At 39.1% G+C, this 26,916-nt stretch overlaps 1 protein-coding gene across 2 annotated transcripts in view; it reads left to right on the top strand.

The window, feature by feature from the left end:
* The window catches only part of LOC126473359 (transcriptional regulator ATRX homolog), a 479,699-nt gene that overhangs the window by 17,990 nt on the left and 434,793 nt on the right, over positions 1-26,916 (top strand). For both annotated transcript variants that reach the window (XM_050100365.1, XM_050100366.1), the window contains exon 2: positions 5,212-5,319. In XM_050100365.1, the coding sequence (XP_049956322.1) occupies positions 5,226-5,319 (94 nt within the window). In that variant the 5' untranslated portion in view covers positions 5,212-5,225. The remainder of the gene's footprint in view (positions 1-5,211; positions 5,320-26,916) is intronic.

The following is a 26,916-nucleotide window of genomic DNA, read 5'->3' on the forward strand; positions in this document are numbered from 1 at the left end:
CGAATCCATGAGGCAACAATGTTTCATACAAATTTAGTAAAAGGAACAGGGAACAGAAATTTTGTTTGTCATTAAATTAACAATCAGAGTTTTAATATATGGATAAAATCCCAAATTTAATCCAAATTTTTATTCCATAACCAAAGTGCTCTTTTCAGTAGTGTAAAGGATTGTGAAGTCCGTAGTGTCAGCTTCAAGGCACTTCCTTTCAAATGCAGACCAAAAATTGCATTCTACATATTTTTAGTGACTTTAGTGGTTGATAATGTAATGATTACATACACAGGATCTATCTATAAATTTTTACACATGCAGGCAGACAATGCACTTGATCGTGTGCTCAGTGCCTTTTACTCGCTCCCTCTTCCTTGTTAAAATTTGGAGAAAATTTGTCACACATAGTTTTTTAGAAAGGTTGAAGAGGGGCATTGCTTTCCTGACCACTTAATTTACTTCCATATTCTGTACAGTTTGGCAAGTTGTTTCTTGCTTCTCTCTGTGGTTTTCTTTTCCTGTTTTGTCCATAGTAGTGTTGGTTGGCCTGTTGTTCTTCTGGTTCTTTCTTTCTCCTGTTATTGTGCTGCATGTCTCCTTTCATTTCTTCTTTCCCTTGTGTAATTATTTTAGTGGGAACAAGGGACCGATGGCCTCGCAGTTTGGTCCCCCCTCCCTCTTTTTAAACCAACCAGTGCTTAATAGTACCTAAAACTGAAAAACTAGATGGCTTGGTAACATGAAATTTCATGCTCTATAACTTTGATGACTTGACATTTTTCATTTGAAGTAGTTATTTTTGAGATACAGGTGTTGGAGCCAACTTTTTAGCTAAATTGGTAAAAATGAACGAATTTTGGCAACTGATTGTGGACAAAAACGGGTGCACCAATTTTTAGATTTAAATAAGTCTTTCAACACAAAATTTAATGGTTTTTCATTTTGGTAACAGTAACATTTTCAGTAGAATGCATAATTTGAGTAATAGGTGAAACCTGAAAAAAGAGCCAAAACGTCTTGGATTTTTGGCCACAAAAAGTTGCCTCGAGGGTTTTGGTGGTGAAACACTTGGATTCAACATACTGTCAATTATACATAAATAAAAAAACAAAATCTTCTACCCCATTTTTTGCAAGCAGAGGGCTTTTTTTGTGACACCACTACTGGACTGTAGTGCCCGTCTGTGAAGGCTCTCATGAGACCTTGAGCATACTGGAAAGTAGAGTTCTTCTCACTGCAGATAAGCTGTCCACATATGACTAGGCTGTATGGGAGGGGTTTCGTGTTGTGAAAGGGATGGTAGCAGTCGAAGTGCAGGTACTGTTGGTGGTTAGTGGGTTTAATGTGGACTGAAGTTTGAACACAGCCATCAGAGGTGGAAGTCTTATGTTCAAGATGGTGGTACATTGGGTTGAAGAATCCTAAATTATTTACATTTTGCCAAAACTTTCCTATTATTATTTTATCATTATCTAGCTTGGCACCCACTACTTCGCTCGCGTAGACTGTATGGTCTGCATAGGTTTTGTTTGTTTTCTTTAATCAGATTTGTATGTTGTTACAACTGTTACTTGTGTGTACATCTACATGGTGTGTAGACAGTGTATAGTCAACACACAAAGCTCCAGACAGGGTCTTAAAATTTAATAAAGCAATTCTTCCCATGAGATTTGTACATTTTTTAAATATAGTTCAATTTATGTATTCTTACGCACATTGTTCATGTACAAATTGATAGTATAGAAACAGTGTCTCCTTTCATTTCCAATAGGTATTCCTATACATGGATTCACATTTTAACATGGTATCTATTTTGTCATCAGTAATGATTAGTTTGTGAAGTAATTATAACTAAAATAATCAGACAATTGAAGCTCCATGTAGAAATATCAATAATGTAGTCTGAAAAGGTAGATTGCTACTTACTGTAAAGAAGACATGTAAGTCACAGACAGGCACAATTAAAAGACATATAAGCAAAGCTTTTGGCCACAGCTTTCATCAGCGAAACAGAAACAGAGAAACACACACCATTCATACACACAAGCAAGCACACTTCACAGACACATGACTCCGGCATGGCATTCTGGCCAGAGTTGGTGGGCGTGTGTGTGTGTGTGTGTGTGTGTGTGTGTGTGTGTGTGAGAGAGAGAGAGAGAGAGAGAGAGAGAGAGAGAGAGAGAGAGAGGTGTGCTTGCTTGTTTGTATGAATGGTGTGTGTTTTTCTTTGACTGATGAAGGCTGTGGCTGAAAGCTTTGTGTAAGTGTCTTTTAATTGCACCCGTTTGCAACTCAATGTGTCTTCTTTACGATAAGTAGTAATCTGTATTTTCCGACATTGTTGTTAACAAAAATAATTTTAGAAAAGTACATTAGGCCTACTGAAAAATTAACGTATTGAAGTTCTGTTTCTTTTTCTATGGAATTCTGACAAAATTGATTTCTCAAGGTGACTGTTAAATAGCTTTCTTTGATTTAGGTCACAAATTTCTACACCATCTAAACTTTTCACACTAATTAGGGCCGTAGAAGCATGGCATTTTCCAAATTTGCTTGTGACCAAACAGCATTTTTGGCAGCCGGCGTTAGAAGTTTTTGTTAGTCCTGCCTTTTGAGTTCTTGTGATGGTATTTTTGTATATACTTTTAATTCTGTAACACATATTTCTCTGTTTCTAACTATGAAATCAAATACCAGTCATCATATATGAGCTTTAAAAATGCTTTAGTAGTTGTTTAATATTGATTTATTTGGAAAAAAAGAAAACTAACTTCCACGTGGGAAAAATATATCTAAAAACAAAGATGATGTAACTTACCAAACGAAAGCGTTGGTACGTTGATAGAGACAATAACAAACACAAACACACACACAAAATTCAAGCTTTCGCAACCCACGGTTGCTTCATCAGGAAAGAGGGAAGGAGAGGGAAAGACGAAAGGATGTGAGTTTTAAGGGAGAGGGTAAGGAGTCATTCCAATCCTGGGAGCGGAAAGACTTACCTTAGGGGGACAAAAAGGACAGGTATACACTCGTGTGCACCTTCCGGGTTACAGGACTGGAGTAGGTGGTGGTAGGAGGGTGCATGGGACAGGTTTTACACCGGGGGCGGTTACAAGGGTAGGAGCCAGAGGGTAGGGAAGGTGGTTTGGGGATTTCATAAGGATGAGCCAAGAGGTTACAAAGGTTAGGTGGACGGCAGAAAGACACTCTTGGTGGAGTGGGGAGGATTTCATGAAGGATGGATCTCATTTCAGGGCAGGATTTGAGGAAATTGTATCCCTGCTGGAGAGCCACATTCAGAGTCTGATCCAGTCCCGGAAAGTATCCTGTCACAAGTGGAGCACTTTTGGAGTTCTTCTGTGGGAGGTTCTGGGTTTGAGGGGATGAAGAAGTGGCTCTGGTTATTTGCTTCTGTACCAGGTCGGGAGGGTAGTTGCGGGGTGCGTAAGCTGTTTTCAGGTTGTTGGTGTAATGGTTCAGAGATTCAGGACTGGAGCAGATTCGTTTGCCATGAATACCTAAGCTGTAGGGAAGGGACCGTTTGATATGGAATGGGTGGCAGCTGTCATGGAGGTACTGTTGCTTGTTGGTGGGTTTGATGTGGACGGATGTGTGAAGCTGGCCATTGAACAGATAGAGGTCAACATCGAGGAAAGTGTCATGGGATTTGGAGACTTTGCCTTTACAAATGTCTGCTTGTGTCTGTACATGTGCGGATGGATATGTGTGTGTGTGCGAGTGTATACCTGTCCTTTCCCCCCCAAGGTAAGTCTTTCCGCTCCCGGGATTGGAATGACTCCTTACCCTCTGGGTTGGGTTGGGTTGGGTTGGGTTGGGTTGCGAAAGCTTGAAATTTTGTGTGTATGTTTGTGTGTTTTTTTATTGTGCCTATCTACCAGCGCTTGCCATGTGGTGGCCACAGTTTGGCGGTGCCCATTCATTCTGGTGGACAGGTGATTGATAGTCATACCATTACAAAAAGCTGAGCAGTGATTACAGCAGAGCTGATATTCGATATACTGCTTTCACAGGTGGCCCGACATTTGATGGTGTAGGATAATCCTGTGACAGGACTGGAATAGGAAGTGCTGGATGGGTGGATTGGGCAGGTCTGGCACCTGTGTCTTCCACAGGGATGTGATCCCTGTGACAAGGGATTGGGATTAGGAGCCACACAGGGATGGAGTAGGATGTTGTGCAAGTTAGATGGGCAATGGAACACTGTTTTAGGAGGTGCCAGTAGGAGCTTGGGTAGGATGACACTAATTTCGGGGCATGATGCTAGAGAATCAAAGCAGTGGTAAAGGAAGCGGTTCAGTTGTTCCAGTTCATGGTGGTTTTGGGTGATGAAGGGAGCACTCCTTTGTAATTGGTTTTTAGAAGTGGTGGGAAAATTGCAGGCGTGTGGGGATATGACAGGGGAAATCTGTTCGCTGACTAGGTCTGTGGGACAGTGCCTATCTGTGAAGACCTTTGTGATACCTTCAACGTACTGGAGAGGGGAAAGCATGTCACTGCAGATATGCCATTCTGAGGTGGCCAGGCTGTACGGGATGGATGGCAGCTGTCGAAATGCAGGTACACTTTGTGGCTAGTGGGTTTAATGTGGACAGAGGTGATGCTGGAGCTATTAGAAAGGAGGAGCTCAATGTCCAAGAAGGTGGCACACCGGATTGAGGAGGCCCAAGTGAAGTGGATGGGAGAGTAGGTATTGAGATTGAGAAACGATTTTCCAACCTATACTTTCCATTGTTTAAGTTTCTATCCTTAGTGGTTGGACTGGGCAATGATGAGTCAATGAATCAGTCAGGACATTTTGGTTTATATATAGAGGCTATTATTGTGATCATCATTTGACTGTCTTGTTGATTACCAATGTCTCCCTAACTGAAGAAATTCCCCTTGCAACAGTGTTAATTTCAGAAATATTAATTTTGAATTATCAAAAGCTCTTTAGTTAGCTGCAAGTCAGTGACATTTTGCACTTCTGCCATTGTATGTTATTGTTATTTTATGTCAATGAACATATTGTATTTCTGATTGGCTGCTGTTGGTATTGTAAGTGTTTCAAACTAATGCATATGTAAAACTGAAACCATACGTTTTACCCCCAAAGACTGTGTCCGTATTATATTTTCATAGATAGTCTCTAAATATTATTCTTAAGTATTTATTTTCTATATTTTAACTGGGTGGAATTGAATCATGTTGCAGGTGTATATACAGATATGCCTAAGATATCTTCAGGAAGCAGTTCTGATGAAGACACAGAAAATGATTCTGACACAGAAAATTCAGGAGACGGAAATGGATCAAAGAGGGGTCAGTTCTTATTGATTTAAAGTATATACTTGAGAGCATTGATAACTTTCCTAATTTGTTACTGCTGATGGCAGAATGTTGTGTTACATGGTAAAAAATTGTATTTAGTGTTCATCTTATTGGAAATGATGCAATATCCTCTACTTGAAAGTGGAGAGGCAGTTGCTGTATCAGAATTTTATAAAGTCTTTGCAATGCTACTCAGTATAGTACCTAAGAACCTTGACAACATTCTGTTGGAAAAGCCACAAAGAGCATGCTTTCCCAATTGCTGAGATGTTTTGTCTTATTTGATACAATTAGCTAGTGCAGTGTGCCAAGCAGAAGCTTAGTGACATTTATGTCAGTGATACAAATGTTTTCACTCAGTCTCTGGGCTTGAGTAATTCCATGTAATTACTTTTTCAGCCTTTTCGGTTATTCATGAACCATGAATAGGATTACCAACATTTCTAGAGAAAAATAATGTATCTTATTTCAAGGAGAGGTGAATAAAAAGTTTATTTCTAAAAATGAAGTGTTTTCAAAATGTATGTGTTTATTTACTTAACGAGTTTTTCATACTTCTGGCATTAAATATGGATTTTTTGGCTGGTTATCAAAAGTTTAATAAATGGTGCTACTTTATAAATTTATTTTTAATTAAATGAAAATTGCATTTTTATTTAAATTTATTGAAGTTCTGTCTCCCTCTTACCATTGGATTGCACCCATTGTCAATAATTTCCATTCAGTAAATGTTGAGGTGACACAAAGAGAACGCATATAAGATAACAACTTTTTATATTGTTTGGGGACTTAATCAATAAGATAAAGTTTTGTAAATTCTTTAGCAATTTAATCAGTTGCTTTTTAAGCATATACTGCCAGATGTTGAAAGTATTCTTTCATGAGAAATATTTGTCATTTTTCATCAATTTCTTTGAATTTCTTCAATTAAATATAGTGTTACAATATGAATCATCATTACAGAGTGGATGTCACATTGACTTTATCTTGAGAACACTTTTTATTCGGTCATATGATTTCTTTCATTCCCACACCTCTGTGCTTTCAGCAGTTTGATTGTGACACAAAGTTCAATATTAAGCGAATGTCAGCTCATAAACATGAATGAAAAAGTGAGCTAATAGCACTTACAAGAATTCAAAAAAAGCAATTATTGGGATGACAATAACAGTGATGACTGGTGATAACACAATGCAGCTGACAGTAATGATTTATCACTACCAAAACAATTTAATGTTTTGCTTGGAACTGAAAGTGCCAGAGATCGGGAAGCTCCAGTTATCATTTTTAGCTGTCCAAAGAGGTGCAAACATGGTTACAGACTGTTTACATTGATAGCTAGAGATAGACTTCACTGTCAAACTTCAGCATGAATGTGTGAATGTAACTAGTACTTCTTCATGCTCATGAAATATTGTATGTGTTTCTTTCAAAAGGCTATAAAATATGAACAGATACGTCTGCATATGTATGCTTTCTATGTATGTAGGTGGTAAAATAATTTTTTGTTCGGTGTATTTACCATCCACACAAATTATTGTCTGAGTAAACGTTAATGTTAAGATTCTAATGATTTTTCAGTAAAAGGAGATGTAGATAGCCACTAAAATTTGGCAGTGTTCTTTTCTTCATGTACCCCTAAGGGAACTTTTATTCTCAACTTCATACAACCAATGATACCATTTTAAATGACGAAAAGGAGAGTTAATCTATCTGATACATAATTAAATGAACATATATAATGCTTATTTTAACAGTACATGTAAAAACAAAAATAACATTAAATATACATTTTGAATAATAAAACACCCACCCCATCAGTTCTGTGTCCAAAACCATGAATCTGATAGAAAGTACACAAATTGTCTGAAAGACCCAGAATGATCTTTCTATTCAAAATGAAGGTAAAAAATTGTGTGTGTGTGTGTGTGTGTGTGTGTGTGTGTGTTCCCAAATAAGTATATAATATAAAGTCTTATCTTTGTCATTAAACTGTGAGTGTTCAAGCAGGACATGGATAGAGAAATACTCAAGGGGGGGGGGGGGGGAGGTTGCAGAAAAAGTTCATCGTACAGTGTGCATGCCCCAGGTAGGATGGGCTTGTGTCCATGGCGCACAACTTGATTATCACTCTACGCTGGCATGAAAATTTTAACAGTGAATGGGAATTCTGTTCACTTTAGCACCAAATGGTTTTACTTTGAGGACCCTCACGACTTTTTGAGTGGAAAGCTTAAACAAATCTGGCAATAATGCATGTCTTACAACTTTTCTAATTTTACCTTTATTTTGTTTTCACTAATCTTAGAGTTAGTGTATGTTTAACACGTAGACTGTCACAAGGCCACCACTGGCCACAGCAGAGCCTTCTTTCTGATACCATGGCCTAGTGTGGCCTGGAAGTGAGATATCCATTACTATCTTTTCTATTTTTTTCATATAAGTGTGTAGATTTCAAGATTTTAATCGTTTCTTCCAGCAAATGCTGTCAAATGCCTTTTCTAGATAAATTAAGGCTGTGTAAGTATACCTAGTTAAGCCCAACCTCCTTTCCTTGTCATCAAGCTACGATGGTATGTCTTGACACTGTTTTTGGTCTAAAACCACACTGATACTCTACAATTTTAGTCCTATTTCACATTTTATTTTATTTATTACATATGGGACCTGTTCTAGTTGTTCCATAATTTGAGCAGTCTACCCTGTCCTCTTTTCCTGATGAGTATTATCTTACTTTTTTACTGAATCATGTTGAAGAGACTCAGATCATAACTGTTTACGATTTTGAAAAGTTCATCTTTCATTTTTTGTCTTTCCAGTTTTGTCAGAAGTCAGCTGGCAACTCGCCTTGGGCTTGGAGCTCTTTGGTCTCATTTCTTACATTGGTGCTTCAGATTCTGTCGTCGTAATTGGAAGACCTGATTGATATACTTTCATTTCTCTTTCTTCTATTTATTCTGTCTCTAGAGGAGTGTCTTTTCTTGGATATTCTTCAAAATGTTCCTGTCATCTGTTGGCTATTTCATCTATATTCAGAAATAGGTTTTCCTTTTTATCTCTTGCCACAGATAATTTTTCCTTGTTGTGAATTGTAATTTATCTTTCTCTGTGTTTTACCTGTCATTCCATTTCCATTTTCATATTTGTTGCTGTGTCTTAACATGTATCATTCATCCACAGTTCCCTAGCCCTTCTGCATTTTTGTTTAATGGTGTTCATGACACTGTATCTTTCTTGACCTTCTACTGTGATTCTTTTTCTGAATTTCTCTTTGTCATTGTTGAGATTCAAATTTTACCACTATGTAATTGGTGTCTATCAATGTCGTTGTGCACGTATTCTTCAAGTCAGTTGTTTGTAGTTTTGTTATCCTCCATGCATTGAGTTATGAAAAAGTTGTTCTGTAATTACATTTGTGTATATTATCAAAATGAATTCCAACAGGTTATGGTCCCAAGCTATGGAATCAGGAAAAGCAACATTTTCCAATTAGATGAAAACTTAAATTCATAAGCTTAAAAGTGCAGAAATTATAAAGTTCGTTAACACGATGAATATGGTGCATATGACTGCTGCATGTGGAGTTCAAGTAGAAACACTGCCATGTGATAATTTCAATGCATGGAGAATATAAATTGAAGCTTTATCACCAAAAATGACACTTGGGGGATACATGTCTAGAGACATACTGCAACCTGCAGTGTCAGATGAAGGCAAAGTGCTCGCCGTTGCAAGGTGTACACAAAGCATAGCTAGTGGCTGACAGAAAAGCAAAAACAGACTTGATTTTATCCATTAGTCCTACTGAACTGAAGCAAGTGAAGATGTGCTACGTCATGTCAGGTATGGCTTAAACTTGAATTAATCGTTGCATCCAAAGGACTTGCTCACAAAGCCATGCTGCTCAAATGCCTTGTGCTTTACAAAATGCATGATGTGATACACCACCTTAACAAATTCTTTGATGCTGTAAATATGTAACAGGCAACAGATGTCAGCATAAGTGGTGATCTGCTGTCAATAATGCTGCTCATCAGTCTTCCAGATATCTGCGACAATTTTAGATGTGCTATTGAATCGCAGGGTAACCTACCAGATGTTGTAATGCTAAAGGTAAAAATGTTGGAAGAGCACAGCATAAGGATTCAGAAAGACATTGAAAGTGTTAGTACTTCTGTGTTTTTTAAACCGGGTAAATGTTTCATGAACAAGCAGAAAAGTACTGTGACTCCAATGTTTTCTGGTGCATAGACAATAAAAGAACACTTTCTCCATGCCAAAACTTGGAATCAATTTCATTTCAGTGGCAGAAGTTGTGGATAACTACCACACAGTGATATTTGAGAAACCTCATAGAAGGGAACTCAAATTTCTGGAGTTAATCCACTCTGATGAGTGTGGGCCAGTGAGAGAAACTGCTCAAGGTTGTGTGAAATTTTGTGCACTTTATAGATGACTGCAGCAGATGGTGTCAGGTTTATTTCCTTTGACATAAGGGAGTTGTTGTTGACAAATTTGCTAAACTGAAAAACCTAGCTGGCGTTCTGACTGCTCATAAAATTAAATTCTTTCAGTCAGACAACAGTAAGGATTATTGCAATGAAAGAATGGACTCAATCCTCAGAATGGCAGGAATTCAGTGATGTCTAACAGCACCATACACACAACAGCAGAAAGGTGTTGCTGAATGAAAGAACATTTGTTGGTTACAGTGTCTCGTTGCATGTTACCCGAATCAGGAGTGCCATCATCATTTTAGCCAAAGCCATCAACACGGCTACTTACATCTAAAATCATTGCTTAACTAAAGCACTGTCTGATGGAATGCCATATAGAAGTGGCTGAAGAGAAAATGTGCCATATCTGATCTTCGTACATTTGGTCAAAAGGTTGTCATCCTATATAAATTTCCAAACAAAGGAAAGTTTGATCCTAAAGGCAAAGAAAGAATTTTTCTAGTCCATCCCAACTGTTCAAAATCCCATCATGTGTGTATACCAAGAGATCGCAGGATTCTCATGTCAGGAGATGTGAAGTTCATTGAACCTGACAGTTTTGAGCCACGGATCATCACCAAGTAGGAGACATCAGCATGAATTCTGTGGTAGGAGATTTCAGTGGTGATTCAAACAATGAGCCAAAGCCATTGTAAGATGATGAAACATTGTACAGCTTTGAAGAAGACAGGCTTCCAGTCACTACAAGCCAATGATTCAATCCTGATGGTGACTTATCATGTAATGAAATCAATAATTCTTGAACATCTGATGAATCTACATCTGTGCCAGGTGTGGGTTCATCAGATGTTTCAATTCATGATACTAACTTCATTTCAAATTTAACAGAGGTCAGTGTCAATGATGCATTACATACTCCACATCGGCAAGAATGGCTTGAGGCTATATATGATGAGATCAGGTAAGTAGTGAAAAAATGATAGCTGGAAATGAAACAGACCAACAATTGAAACAGTAATTGAGTGTAGGAATAAATACAGTTATGGCTCTTTTCAGAGAAGAAAAGCAAGAATAGTTACACGATGATTCAACCAGCAGCACGGAGTAGACTTTGTGGAAACATTCTCTCCAGTTTTAAGATTCGAATCTCTCATGGCTGTGCCCAACAAATTTGATTTGCATGTGTCACAGCTGGACTGCTGGATTCACAGGTTGAATTTGTATAGAAAATGAAAGACATGGAGAAAGATAATCATCTACTCAAGAAGGCAAGTGACATGCCACAGACTTTGAAATCTGATGATAAAGTGTGTGAACTTAGAAAAGCCTTTTATGGACTGTGCCATGCTGGTCAACAATGGCATGCCAAGTTGAATGCGGCCCTAAAGTTATGTCCACATGATACCTCTTTTGTCACGCCCAATCACAGACACACGGGAATAAAATGGCATGCAAGAAAATTTGTGAAAAGAATGCATGTACGCGTGGACGTTCTCATGTCCACGTGTTGCCTCATTGTGCAAACAGTCTGCTATGAATTCCCTTCTTTGCTTGGGAGTTTTTGTTGCATTTATTATGATGAAAAGGTGACAGAAAAAGAAAACACAAAAACAGCTGTGGGTAAAGAAGTAACAAAATAACAGAGCTACAAGAAATATGAAGTGATGACAAAGTTTTGTCTGCAAATTTCAAAGGAGATCACAGTGAGATTTTAGATTTTCTGCTTGGGAAACTGCAGTGATTAGGCTGGCATTAAAATTTCATTAGCTAGTAAATGGTGACTTACATACCAGTGTGAACTATGTATTCCTCATTTCAAAACAAAAGGTATAAGTGATTATTCCTGAAACTGGGAAATATTGCATGGAGGTTCTTGGTTGTTATATGAAGGTTAATTAACTCTCAATGCATCATTTGTATTTTATTTGGTTACATAACTATAACTGTGAGAAATGAAATGTAGATTAACATCCTTGCACTTGAGAGATTTGGGAATTTCATAGATGCCAGAATCAACTAGATTGAAGGTCGTATTTTCTATTCCGTATTTTTTGCTTCATCGGCGTACTTAATTTAAAGTTTTAGTAGTTTCTTGAGAAGCTAAACACACCCCGTCACTCCTGTGGTCAGCTGTCAGGCTCCTCAGTTATTGTGCAATAGCATGAATATTCGTCCACAGTTTTCATATAGGCCCACACTTTACACAAATTTTTGGCTTATTCTTCTCAGTTTTTCTATTTCTGAACTTACTGTGTCTTATTCTTTGCAAAAATATCTTTGGGGACCTTTTATACAATACTTGATGCTCAGGGTAACATATCGCAAATTTTTATTCAAATACTTTTCAGAAGGAGCACTGCATACAACTTTCTTCTTTGTCTGTAAACATATATAAACTTAAGCGTTCTTCAGGGCAACAGATCTCAAATTTTTGTTCAGATAATCTTCAGAAGGGACACTGCATACAACTTTCTTCTCTGTCTGTAATTATCTATAAACTTAATCGTTCTTTCTTTGGAGTCAATAGACATTATTGAACGTAATTTGCTTCACAGCATAACCTTAACTCATTACACAATCAAACGTTCATGGGCCTGAGCTACCTGTCGTCTACTAAAAAGTGCAAAGACGAGTAGCAATGCACCTTATACACATTTCTAGGAAATTTGCTTGTACAGATACACATGCTTAGTTGCACTGTTGGAAATTTACATGCGTGTGCAAAGTTGAACGCAAAAAAGGCATCGTGTGGACGCACCTTAACATTGATTGTATTGCAACACACCAATGCAGATCCATGCAGCTTTATAGACAGTGTAGGAAAAGCAACAATCTTCCTACTCACTTATGTAGATAACATTATAATCACTTCAGCAGATCCAGAAGTACAAAACAAATCAAGGATGAGTTGTCTACCAGATTTGATATCAAGGATCTTAGTGCCATAAGTAGCTATCCATGTATCAATGTAAATCAGTCTGTTGACCAATGTAAATCAGTCTGTTGACCAATGTAAATCAGTCTGTTGACCAATGTAAATCAGTCTGTTGACCAATGTAAATCAGTCTGTTGACCAATGTAAATCAGTCTGTTGACCAATGTAAATCAGTCTGTTGACAAAATTACATATAAAGTGGCTATATCAGAGAAGCTTTACACCAGAATGGATGACTGAAAGCCTGTGAGGACATCATTCGCAAGTGGGAGCAAGTTGAATGGTACAGCTCTGAGTACAGAAGACGGTACTTGATATCAATTCAGTGAACCGGTTGGAGCATGGATGTACATCGCCGTTAGTACTCGACCTGTCATACGCTATGCAGTCAGTAAGCTAAACCTGTATAACAACAGCCATACTTTTATTCAATGGCAGGTGGCTATAATTGAATCCTTAGATACCACTAAGATACCATAAACAAGAAACTGACCTACATCTTCAGTTTCGCAAATGCTAATTTGAGTGAGTACACAGGCCTCTCTGAAACAGATGAAGCAATTCACCTGTCAGCATTCATGAAGGAGCTGGGTACTGGAAAATTGTCAGATATTGTCCTGTTCAATGACAGTCTGTCAGCTGGAGAGTTAGCACAAACCCATTTTTTCTCTCAAAGACGTAGCACATTCATGTGAATGGTACATCATACGTCAGGCTCTACAAGAATATCCTGTGCAAATGGAATGTCAGTTTACAGAAGATTATGACAGCAGATGCGATGATTAAGGCTCTTCTTGCATCAAAACATGAGAAATGTGTTGGATGTGAAATTGAGTCCTAGAACCACGAACTTAAGACCCAATCCTTAATTTATAACTGTTTGTAAAAATTCTGGGGGCATGTTGAAATTCAGATTTTACTGACATCTGATATCTTTGGTGACAATATGTGTTGCTGCACACATGTTCTTGAAGTCAATTGTTAGTTGTTCTGTGTTGTTCTCCATACAGTGAGTTACAGAGTAAGCTGTTCTGTAATTATGTGTTATACCTGTACTGTCAGACAACATCCCAACAATTATTATCCATGTTTTTTTGTGTCCATTTTTCTCAGTATTTTGTCTGCTGTTTTTGTTATAACATTTTCCATTTTATTCCACAATGTTTAAGTACCGTAATACTACTAATGATTAGGTATTCACTGTCGGTACATACATTGAGAGATCAATGAGTAATGTGAATTTTTTAATTTTGTGGGCTTTATACATCCCATTTTCAAAACTTTTTTAATCTTTTTGATACACGTGTTCCTCATGTGTGTTTTGATTTTCAGCTGCTTTGAGTATTTAGTTTATTGTTGATAGTAGGAAACTTTGCACTTGTTTTCGAGTGCTTGGCGAATTTTTACTTATGAAAAAGATAGGTCAAAGAATTTGCATTAAATTTTGCTTGAAAATGGGATAAAGTGCAGCATTGCATTCAAAATGTTGACTGTGGCTTCTGGTGAATCTACTACAAGTAAGGTAAGAGTTTACGAGTAGTATAAACATTTCAAAGAGGGTCAAGAAGATGTTGAAGATAATGACCGTCCTGGACACCCTAGTTCATAAATTACTGACGGTAGTGTGGAAGAACTAAAGAAAATGCTTCTGTAAAATCACTAAAATGCCATCAGAGAGGTTGCTGATGATGTCGCACATCCTTTTGCTTGTGCCAAGCAATTTTTTCAGGTGTTTAGCTATGAAATGTGGAGCAACAAAGTTTGTTCAAAAATTGTTGAATTTTGACCTAAAACGTCATCACGTAGACATCGATCAGGAATTTCTGAATGAAATCAACAGCAGTCTGGAACTTCTAAACAAGTTTATGATATGTGACGAAACATGGGTTGACAGATATTACATAAAATACAGGTTCCCCTCATCCCAATAAAAACTGCCTGAAGATCCAAGACAGAAAAAAAATCAACAAGTTTGATCACATGTAAGGTTCTTGTCACTGTTTTCTCCAATTACATTGGTATAGTGCTGCATTAGTTCCTGCCTTGTGGTCCTAATGTCAGTAAGAAATACTACCTGGAAGTTACATGCTGTTCGCGTGAAGCAGTCTTAAGGAAACAACCAGAATTGTGCAAAACCACTCATGGAAATTGCATCACGATAATGCTCCCGCTCACACCTCAGTGCTTGTTTATGATTTTTTTGCAAAAAACAAAACTTATGTTGCCTCAGCCACCACATTCACTGGACATGGCCCCCTGCGACATCTTTTTATTTCTGAGGCTGAAGAGAATGATGAAAAGGATGTTTTTTGCCACCATTGATGATGAGATAAAAACAGAATCACTGACAATGGCTTCTGTCTGTTCTTGGATTGCTCTTCACTCAGTTTTCCTTCTGTACCTCCTTCCTTTATGGATTATGAAGGTTGTGGTTGTTATTCCCACGTTTGTTCCTCACAAAGCTCAAGTAGATGCAGTCTTCTTTTATTAGTGTTTCCTATTCCATCCCGTCAAGATCACCCCTCACTATGACACTGCAATCTCCTGTTGTGATTATATTACACTTGTCACTTTTTGCTCTTCTCGTCTGTGTTGTTGTTCATTTTTTAAATCTCGTCTTCACGATATTGGTAGACACAAAGAAGATTCATCTTTCTAGAAAGAAAGACATTTACTTACTTCCAAAAGCTTTCACTCACATTTTTTATCAATATCTGTGTTCAGTAAATGTACCTTTTGTGTACAGTATCACAATCATTCTTGTTTGACACCTGTTTTTCATTTTGATGCCATAATAGGTCAGCCTCCAGGCTCCAAAACACAGTTACTCTCTGGCTGATGGGCTTTGCATTTATCTCAACATAATTACACTTATTTATATTAGCTCTGTACACTTCAACTTGTTTACTGCATGTGTTGATTAATTAAATAGGTAATACTAAAGTTACCGTATTTACTCGAATCTAAGCCGCACCTGAAAAATGAGACTCAAAATCAAGGAAAAAAAAATTTCCCGAATCTAAGCCGCACCTGAAATTTGAGACTCGAAATTCAAGGGGCGAGAAAAGTTTTAGGCCGCATCTCCAAATCGAAACAAAGTTGGTCCATTGTAATGTTGTTGTTGTTGTGGTCTTCAGTCCTGAGACTGGTTTGATGCAGCTCTCCATGTTATTCTATCCTGTGCAAGCTTTTTCATCTCCCAGTACCTACTGCAACCTACATCCTTCTGAATCTGCTTAGTGTATTCATCTCTTGGTCTCCCTCTACGATTTTTACCCTCCACGCTGCCCTCCAATACTAAATTGGTGATCCCTTGATGCCTCAGAACATGTCCTACCAACCGATCCCTTCTTCTGGCCAAGTTGTGCCACAAACTTCTCTTCTCCCCAATCCTATTCAATACTTCCTCATTAGTTATGTGATCTACCCATCTAATCTTCAGCATTCTTCTGTAGCACCACATTTCGAAAGCTTCTATTCTCTTCTTGTCCAAACTATTTATCGTCCATGTTTCACTTCCATACATGGCTACACTCCATACGAATACTTTCAGAAATGACTTCCTGACACTTAAATCAATACTGGATGTTAACAAATTTCTCTTCTTGAGAAACGCTTTCCTTGCCATTGCCAGCCTACATTTTATATCCTCTCTACTTCGACCATCATCAGTTATTTTGCTCCCCAAATAGCAAAACTCCTTTACTACTTTAAGTGCCTCATTTCCTAATCTAATTCCCTCAGCATCACCCGACTTAATTAGACTACATTCCATTATCCTTGTTTTACTTTTGTTGATGTTCATCTTATATCCTCCTTTCAAGACACTGTCCATTCCATTCAACTGCTCTTCCAGTCCATTGTAATATGAGACACAATTTAGGTTGAATGAATGACTATACAGTTACAGTAGTTTGGTTCGAGTTGTAACCTTAGCAGTTAAGCTTTACCAGGTAGCCATTGCTATGCATCAGGCGCTCCGTCCGTATTTATATGGGTAACGTTCCTTTTTCACATGCTTTGTCTAGTTTGAATTGATTGCTTATTTTTCTTTGATCTGATAAGCGCCGTTTTCTATGTTATAGGTGTTTACGTCACTCTAAGCTGAAAATGCATTACTGTACTGCGTCACGCATTGTTTATCGCATTCTGATTGTGCATGTTTACCGCCTGTCGCCGCTCGCGGCGTGGCTTGCTTTTGTGCGCGCTACCGCGGCTTAAAAAAAAAGAGAGAGGCATCGTCTCATTAGCGAAACAATGGCAAGAGACTGCTATTTGTTGTTACTTACACTGCTGCTTTCTTTGATAATGATCAACAAGAACCAAATAATACACTGCGTATGATAGAAGATGCTCTGAACGAGAGTTTAGCGAAAATTTTTCTCCGTTTGAAAATCTTTGCAGGCGCCTCTTTAGTACATTACATTATGCACAGAAATTAGAGTCATCTTAGATTTAAAAATCTAGTCAATTGCTGTGCTTCATTTATGACTGTATCACTATTAGGCATAAGAATAATACGAATATAAACATAACATGATATGTATATTCTTCCGCGTTTGCTGTTGTCTCACTCTAGTTTCGTAGTTTATTGGGCAGACACGATTTAAATGAGATAGCAGCAAACATGAAACAATACATGGCAAAATGTTTATATTCGTATTATTCTTATGGTGAAGAGAATAGTGCATGTAATTCACAATTCATAGAAGTTCCTATTTATTTATTTTATTTCAGAACGTAGAGTTGGCCATATTGACAAACATCCCAAACAGTCTTGCCAATCGGATTTTCGTAGTACATTGAAATGCTGCTACATTTGAAGATGAACAATACGGAATTTGTATTTACTTCGTTGGATAATGTATGAAAATGAAAATGCAGTGGTCAAAACTCGGGGTGGAGAACAAGAACTCGTCTTCCACCCTTTTTTTAAATTTATTTACTGACGCAGAGGATTTGGTGCCAATATTTATCTTTGTGCCTACAAAGCATGCCTGTGTAGCGCTACATATATTTGACGGCAGAAGTTAGTTGTGGCGGCACCCACCAACATTTTTCAGAACTTCCGCTTGCTTTGCACTCGGTTCTAAGCCGCAGGCGGTTTTTTGGAATACAAAAACCGGAAAAAAAGTGCGGCCTAGATTCGAGTAAATAGGGTAACTAGCTCTGTATTTGAGCATTCCACAGATAACTCATACAAACACAACATCAAAGTTTATGTGCATGCTTTTAGGCTGTGGTATCCAGTTCCCCTGAATACTTTTAATGCTAAGAATTTGATGTTGACTAGATTATGATCCAATTTGAGAAGCATCATTTTCTCAGCCACACAAGTAAACATTTTATATTCTAGCTGAAATGCACATATCCATTCAACAGATCACACCCAGAAGATATAAGGAGGCATGGAGGATGTTCTACAGCAATCAGTGTCCCTTGGACTTGTCACGGTGTGAGATGACACAGTGGTTAACGTAACTTACATTTGAGAAGAGTGGAGTTGAAACCCTCATCTAGCCAACCATATTTGCTGCTGTTTTCCTAAATCCTCATGGTGAATGCCAAAGTAATTCCAATGAAAATACCATTGCTAGTTTCCTTTCTTGTCTTGGCCTTTGTATTCTTTTTCTAAAGATATTGTCATCGATGGGATATCAAAATCTAATCTTCCTCCACTGGGTACTATCCAGTGGTAAGACACTGGATGATGTTTGGGGGGGACGATGAATCAAATCCCCGTCGAATGATTCAGATTTAAGTTTTCTGCGTTTTCTCTGCAACACTTAAGGCGGATGGTGCGGTAGTTCCTTTGCATGGGCACAGCCAATTTTTTCCCCCATCCTTGCCCTATTCGAGCCTGTGTTCTGTCTATTGATCTTGTTATCAGAGGGATATTAAACCTTTTCTTCCTTTGTCATATGGTTTCTTCCTTCTCTGAACTTTATGCTAATTGTACACTTTTGGGGTGTACCATGACAATATCCATTCCTATTTTGCTAAACACATTTGTCTGCTTTTTGAGTTTTTCAAAATCAGAAACCAGTGGCCCCCTGCTGCCCATAATAGATCCTAAAGTTCTGCATTTGTCAATGTAGTCTGTGAAACAGACAGTTGATGTTGACAATTCAAGAAAGCAGATGGCAGTGTTGCTTTACATGGCTTTCAGCAACATGCAACTACACACATTCTGTAGCAGCAAAAATGAAAGCCTTGACAACATACAGCTCACATTTGTACATGTGAATGTATTTACAGTTATTTATTGTAATATACAAACTTAATAAATTGAAAATAGGTGTTTAATATCTAATATGCTAAAATATTGTGAAGTTATTTGTTATACATCATAATAGAAATGGAAACTATTTTCACGAATCATTGAACATTTGCAGTTTTTGGTTTCATTGTGACATATTTGCATTGTTAATTCATTCCACAATGAGTGGCAGAATAATTTATCTCTATATTAACCCTTTTGCGGTCAGCTGATTTGGAGTGGTGTTTGCTAAAAAGTCATGCATATTTATACCATTATGCTACATTCTATTTAAATTGCCATATATCACACAGTATTCACTTTAAAAATATGAAAAAATTACCACTTATCCATAAAAGTATGTAGAATATTATGTCTTACACAGATTATCATAATGTTTCAAAGGAATTTGATTGACAGTCCAAATTATTTTTTTAATATTATAAACTTGATTTTGATTCCATATATCCAACACTGTGCTTCAATTTAAGAAGGCTAACTACGTAGAATGCAATAACAGAATGTAAATGTGTACTGCAAAACACGAAGTCAATAAACAAACGATGAAAAAGAGGAATATTCGAACACTATTTCACCAAAACGATGCTCAGTTGTTGATAGCTATAGACCTACACATAGCTTGAGGCAAAGAGCATCCGTAATCAGCACACCAACACCATCTAGTGCCCGATTCTGTAAGCTAAACAAGACGAAGCAGAGTACCGATGAATCGGCACCCTGACAGTGATAGCGTCAGTAGGGGGTGACGATAAATCAGTACATTGACATTCATAGGGTTAACAATTATAATCTGAAGAAAGTGTTCACAATGTGGTGATAGACTGATGGCAAGCTCCTCCCTCCCAAATTTCCGAGCGTGAGAAAACACTACTCACATTACTGTCAGAATCTGTTTTAGAATAGTCTTCTTCAGCACTTCTTGAATTATCACTGCTGCCTTCCAACTGTATCATTAAATTTTTTTCGTATTAACAATCTTCCACAATGCTGAGTGTAAATGAATTTTGTGACAAGTAATCAGTGAGATTTCTAAATTGTGTATGAAAGTCGGTGATGGTCAGTGACCAGGAGTTGCTTTACCAGTGACCACAACAGTACCCGAGGAATGGGCCCACTACCAATATTGCTGTTGTGGCAGCAGCAGCTGCTGCTGTTATCTGCTGTCTTTCTACTGCCAGAGCCCTGTTACTCTGAGCTGTTGACTTCACAAATTTCCACTGTTTTCTTGATTACAGATTCCAGTACTTGAACAAACATCATTGTGTTGTCAGACAATATTTTTTGTCCATATGTGAGGCATATGGCAATGAATTGTGTAGGAAAAAATGCCAATAGTCACCATGGCTCGAGTACATGTTGTAGTATAAGACCCACTGTAACTATCTGGGAAAGTCAGTTCAGAGGTCTGAGGAACACAAGGATACATCATCATCTTTATGGTCTTGCATAATAAAGGACTGGAAATAATGGTAGAAAAGTTTTAGCAGAATATAAATAATTAAGGAATAAAGGTGTAAGTAGGCTGTTTAGGTTTTTTTATTGGTAACGCCAACTCTGTACGAAAATCACTGGCTGTGCTGTGTGCAGTCTGTGGCTGCTTTGCATTGTTGTAATACTCGCCATTGTAGTGTTGGGCAGCGGCAGCTGGCTGTGAACAGCGCGTAGCGTTGCGCAGTTGGAGGTGAGCCGCCAGCAGTGGTGGATGTGGGGAGAGAGATGGCGGAGTTTTGAAATTTGTCATGAACTGCTATATTTATATATGATGATATCAAGGTAAATACATTGTTTGTTCTCTATTAATATCTTTCATTTGCTAACTATCCCTATCAGTAGTTAGTGCCTTCCATAGTTTGAATCTTTTATTTAGCTGGCAGTAGTGGCGCTCGCTGTATTGCAGTAGCTTGAGCAGCGAAGATTTTTGTGAGGTAAGTGATTTGTGAAAGGTATAGTTTAATGTTAGTCAGGGCCATTCTTTTGTAGGGAATTTTGAAAGTCAGATTGCGTTGCGCTAACAAAATATTGTGTGTCAGTTTAAGCACAGTCTTGTAAAATTGTTCAAAGGGGAAGTTTCAAAGGTAACAACTCTCCTAGTTATAATAGAGGTCTTGAAAAACACACACACACACACACACACACACACACACACACACACACACACACACACACACCTCTATATGGCCACATTGATAGGGATGAAAGGAGGGAGGGAGTGAGAGGAAGGATTGGGGACATGCTGCTGATGGCTGGGATGGAGAGGCTCCAGGTGCACAGAACAGGGATGTGGCCCCAGTGAGCCAGTTCCAGCAGCAGGCAAGGGGGAGTTGTGCGCATAGTTTGACGATGAGGTGGTGTGGATTAGGAGCAGTGATAGAACAGATGAAGGAAGGCAGTGGGTAGAGGGTGTTGGTGAAAAATGAGTGAGGTTAGGCCCTTCTCCCCAGGGGCTCACGGTTCTTTCAGGAGTTAGTGCATGGCACACACAGGGCCGTGAACTATTGCAGCCAGTGCTTCCTTCCCTGGCTGCGTTTCCTTCACTCTGTCCTCCCTCCCTCTCCTCGCTCCTTCCCTGTTGCCCCCTCCTTGGCATTCTGATTCATGTCGACATGGCTATCCACCTGGTTTCCTGTATTGGTTGCAGTTTTGTTCCTTTTGCCTGGTCTTTCATCCTTTTTTGGCGTTCAGATCCCTGCTTGAGGTTTGACCTCCACTTCAAAATTTCCTGTTTTTAGTGTGAGCCATTTGGGGGAAAAACTCCCTCGCTAGCATCTACGGAGTGGGTTCCTCCCCCCCCCCCCCCCCTCCTCCCTTTTCGTCTCCCTTCCCCACTGTACCCCCCTTCCACCTTGCTAGGTCTCCAGCACGTGTAGCTAGTCCGTGTGGTGGGGCTGTAATGTACCCATATGGCTGAGCCCCCTGACAACACAGGGGTCACACTACTGATACCTGTGCTGTTCCCTCACCATGTATGACAATGAGTAGTTTCTTATCTTCTTGGAGCATCGGAACTCCCAGCAACAGCTGCTGCACCAGACTGCCCTTGCTATGGTGCCAGCTGGGTGGCGCTCATGGGAAGAGCTCCTGCTGAGATTGGGTGGTATCAGGGCAGGTGCTTGGCTCATGAAGCATATCAAGCTGCAAAAATCTGCCCAATCTCAAATGGCTGTCTCTTTGAATGGTGAAGGATCAATGAATGCTGCTTCCCATGACCTGGCAACTTTCGCTTCCCTGGCTACACCATGGGAGGAGGGCCAGGCTCACCATCCTGGGATAAACACTTTCCCCATTACCTCATCTGTACTAAGACAGATGGGGACACATTCAGCACCAGAAAGCCATTGTTTTTTGTGGAGAATATCAAGGACAAGTTTTGTGAAGTGGAGTCTTAGTAAGATGCGGTCGGCCTCCCTGTTGATCAGAGCTTCTTCTGCTACCCAGTCCACAGCTCTTCATGTCTGTGATTGTCTTGGCAATGTCCCAGTGTCTATTACATCTCACCAATCTTGAATATGGTCCAGGGAGTGATTTTTCGTAGGGGCCTCGTCCTGCAAACAGATGAGGAACTCTGGGCTAACCTTGAGCAGCGTGGCGTTTGTTTTGTTTGATGTGAGCAGAAGGATCGCAGAGAGAACCACACCGATGCTGGCACCTTCATTCTATCTTTTGAGGGGAGTACCCTCCCGAAGAATGTCAAGGTTGTGAGTTACAGATGCGATGTGAAGCCCTATGTCCCGCCACCTATGTGGTGCTTATGGTGCTTGCGTTTTGGACATATGTCTCTCCGCTGTACAGCGGACCCTTTGTGTGGTGACTGTGGCCACCCACTCCATGAGGGAAGCCCCTGTGTTCTGCCACCTGTGTGTGTCAACTGTGCTGACCGCCACCCCCCTAATGCTAGAGTGCCCGGCTTACAAGAGAGAAAAGAAAGTCCAAGAATACAAGTCCCTAGATCGCTTGTCTTATGCTGAGTCTCACCAAAAATACGAGAGACTCCATCCAGTGTCACTATCTTCAACTTTGGCCTTTGTTACTTCATTTCCTCCTCGTACCTTTTCCTTACTGTAGTCCCTTCCCCCTTTCCCCTTGCCCCCCCCCCCCCCCTCCTCCTCCCTCTTCCTTACCCTAGTCCCTTTCCCCTCCCCCTCCCCCTCCCCCTCCCCTGCCCCTGCAGTCCCACGACCTCCTGTCAGGGAGCTGCTCTCCCTCCCCAGCCAATGAAGTGCCCCCCTTCTTCGGCACCTGTCATTGGTAGGGGTCCTTCCAGGACCTCTCTCCCTGGCATCTCTAAGGCTAGAAGACTCTTACCACTACTCAGTCACGAGATGAACCATCTGTGCACCCCAAGGTCACCCACTCTCTTTTGGTTCCAGATCTTGCAGAAGCCTGTACTCCCCCTATGCCCTACCCTCCTCCACCTCTGAAAGAGAAGAAGAAAAAAACAACATAAATCCCCCAGAGGTGCCATCTCCCCCCTCACAACCTGACATATTACTTATGGATGTCACCCCATCCTTGTCAGTGATGGCTACTGACCAAGTGACCTGACCTCCTCCTCAGCTTTTTTATGTCTAACCTGGACTCTCACCACACATTCTCCAATGGAATTGCTACAGATACTATTGTCACCTACTGGAAATCCAATGTCTTGTTTCCTCCTTTTTTGCATTCTGTTTTGTTCTTCAAGAAATGCATTTCCGTGATGACCACTCTGAGATGGTGAGTGAGAAAACGCTTTTTTTCTGGTCAAACTGATGTGGAATGACCCTCCTGTGAGTCACATTTGATGTGGATCTGACACTCTAGAGCAATATTATAAGATGGGATGCACAAGTGTTTTTGTAAGCAGTCTGCAAAGGAGACACTGCTGTTTGTCAGTATCCCACTATTGAACTGAAGTCAGCCTCTAACTTTATCTGTGAATGAGCTATATAATCATTCCAGTTTATATCTTTCCCATTTATTATCCCTAGGTATCTGTGAATTGGCTGATTCCAATTTTGACTTATTTTGTAGTCATAACATACCGCTTTTCTTCATTGTACAAGTGCACAATTGTACATTTCTGTCTGTTTAAAACAAGGTTCCAATTACAAGTTTTATCATGATCTGACTGGACATTTGGGCTGATTTTTACAGTTTGTACTTCATTATAGAGAACTGAAATGTATCATCTGTAAAATATATGAGGTTACTGTTAATATCTTCTGCAAGGTTATTAATATACAACATGAACAGCAAGGTCCCAATACACTTCCCTGGGATACACCTGAAGTTACTATTACTTCTGTCATTGACTCTGTACGAGATAACATGCCGCATCCTCTGTACTAAAAAATTCAGAATACACTCACAAATTTTGTTTGATACCCAAGATGATACTACTTTTGTTAACAACAATGTAATGAAAAGGGTATATTGCTACTCACCATATAGAAGAGATGTTGAATCACAGACAGGCACAACAATAGCAGTCTTTTTGTTGTCTGTCTGTGACTCCAAGGTTATTAATATACAACATGAACAGCAAGGTCCCAATACACTTCCCTGGGATACACCTGAAGTTACTATTACTTCTGTCATTGACTCTGTACAAGATAACATGCCGCATCCTCTGTACTAAAAAATTCAGAATACACTCACAAATTTTGTTTGATACCCAAGATGATACTACTTTTGTTAACAACAATGTAATGAAAAGGGTATATTGCTACTCACCATATAGAAGAGATGTTGAATCACAGACAGGCACAACAATAGCAGTCTTTTTGTTGTCTGTCTGTGACTCAACATCTCCTCTACATGATGAGTGGCAATCTGTCCTTTTCATAATATTGTTTTATTCCTTCCTGGATTTTCCGTACTTTTGTTAATAACCTTTGATGTCGAGTCTGGTAAAATGATTTCTGAAAGCCAAGAGATACTCCCTCCACCTCATTGCTTTGATCTATGGATTTCATGATATAGTGAAACCTCCTTTTTACACTTTTCAGAGTGCTGACCCAAAAAAGTGTAAAATGCAGGAAAGTATAGGAAACACAAAAACTGTATATTTTAAAACTGTAGATTTTACACCTATTGTTCTCTGTCTATGAAGACTGCCAACATTAGTTTTTTAACTAATATTTTGTTAACAAGTTTTATTTACTGTAAAGGCTCACATTAGAACAAAAATATTTTTTTAATGTAGTTCCGTGAAAAACTTCTGTGTCCGTTTTTTATTTGCACCATTGGACATGATCAGAATGAAGAAGGAAACGTGCATTTGTGTGTGTTAGAACTCAGCTTCTGCCTTTGTTATGATCACAAAGGCAGTGTCTGAGTGATAACACATACAGATGCTTGCACAGATTGATAAAATTAGTAGAAATAGCTAACCTTAAACACGGCTCCAGGGATTGATGGAATCCCTGTCAGATTCTATACAGAATTTTCAACTGGGTAAGTTTGGATTTTAACCGTAATATACTATAGATCCCTCAAACAGTGGTTGGAAGAAAATGCAAATCATTTCCATCTACAAGAAACAGAAGTGATCCACAAAGTAACCACACACTCTCATTCATGAGTGTCGGTTGTAGAGTCTGAGTATTGCTCATCTTTGCAGTGCTGTGGGAAATAAACCGAGGCAATACATCTGTATCTTCTTTAGTGAAGGAACATTAGCAAACACATTTAAGCATTTCTGCTTTTGCTTACTACTCTGTTTTGTTTCCTGTGTCATCCATGAGTGCCTGGATACTAACTTTGATGCCACTGACAGTATTTACATATAATCAGAATTGCTTCAGTTTTTGTATAAGAGCTTTCAATAAGATTCTGACATGGGATTCATTGATTGAAGGCTTCACATATTGCCCGTTTGACATTTTTCTTTCAATATCACTTCATCAATTGCCCAACGTTTTGTTTCACACATAGGATTCAATAATAATTGTTTCTTTGGAACCCCCCCCCCCCCCCCCAAATCATGAACTGTTCTATTAGAGACATATCTATGTATGGAGTGCTGGGTCAGTTATCTTCTTAAATTTGTGCCACAGTTTTCCTACATGCTCCTGGTGCAAAAATAAATGTTTTGTGTTCCTTTTCAAGATATGATGTGACTGCCTCTTTATCTAGCTTAATGGCCGTGTAAATCTTGGTTTGGTTTGATACCCATTGTATATTAGTAATCATCATTGCTACAACTGTGACATAGCCATGGATACCAGTTTTAATGTGGACTCCTCACAGAGGTGGAGTGTCTTTGTCGTAATTATTTTAATAGATTATCAAGATGCTTGGGCTAAACTATTATTCAAGCTAGTTTTCAGAGATATTTAGTTGCAGACAAGCACACCAAAAAGACTGCTAAACAAGTAAGCTTTCAGCCAAAAAGCCTTCTGAATTGCGTGCGCGCGCGCACACGTGCGTGCACTCACACACACTCTCACACACACACACACACACACACACACACACACACACACACACACACACACACACACACACGAATGCAACTCTCACACATGTCATTCTTGTCATTATTCCATCTTGGATTTGTTTGATTTACTTTTCAGGGAAATCATTTAGTGTTATTTCACAGGGTGGCTTCTCACACCGGCCATTTACAAAACTAATTATCCCAATCAGTTGTTCTATGTCTCCTCCAATAACCAGCAGTAATTGAGGAACACGTGTATTAGTCAGTTGAAGGTTCTTTAAAGTTTTTTGTTACATTTGGGAATGAGCTTGGTTGTTGATAGAAAGATTAGCTATAAGTTTCTGCCCACCGTTGCTACTGAGTCTTGCACAAACATTCTTGCTTGCAGTTTCACTTTGTCTCTTGGTGAATTTGAGTTTCTAGCTTACAATACACCATCTCTGTTTTTCTCATTAACCTGTTCTTTAGATATACAGTGTAGATTCACCCAAAAAAT

The sequence above is a fragment of the Schistocerca serialis genome, chromosome 4, assembly GCF_023864345.2.
Source record: "Schistocerca serialis cubense isolate TAMUIC-IGC-003099 chromosome 4, iqSchSeri2.2, whole genome shotgun sequence".
Classification (NCBI taxonomy): Eukaryota; Metazoa; Arthropoda; class Insecta; order Orthoptera; family Acrididae; genus Schistocerca; species Schistocerca serialis.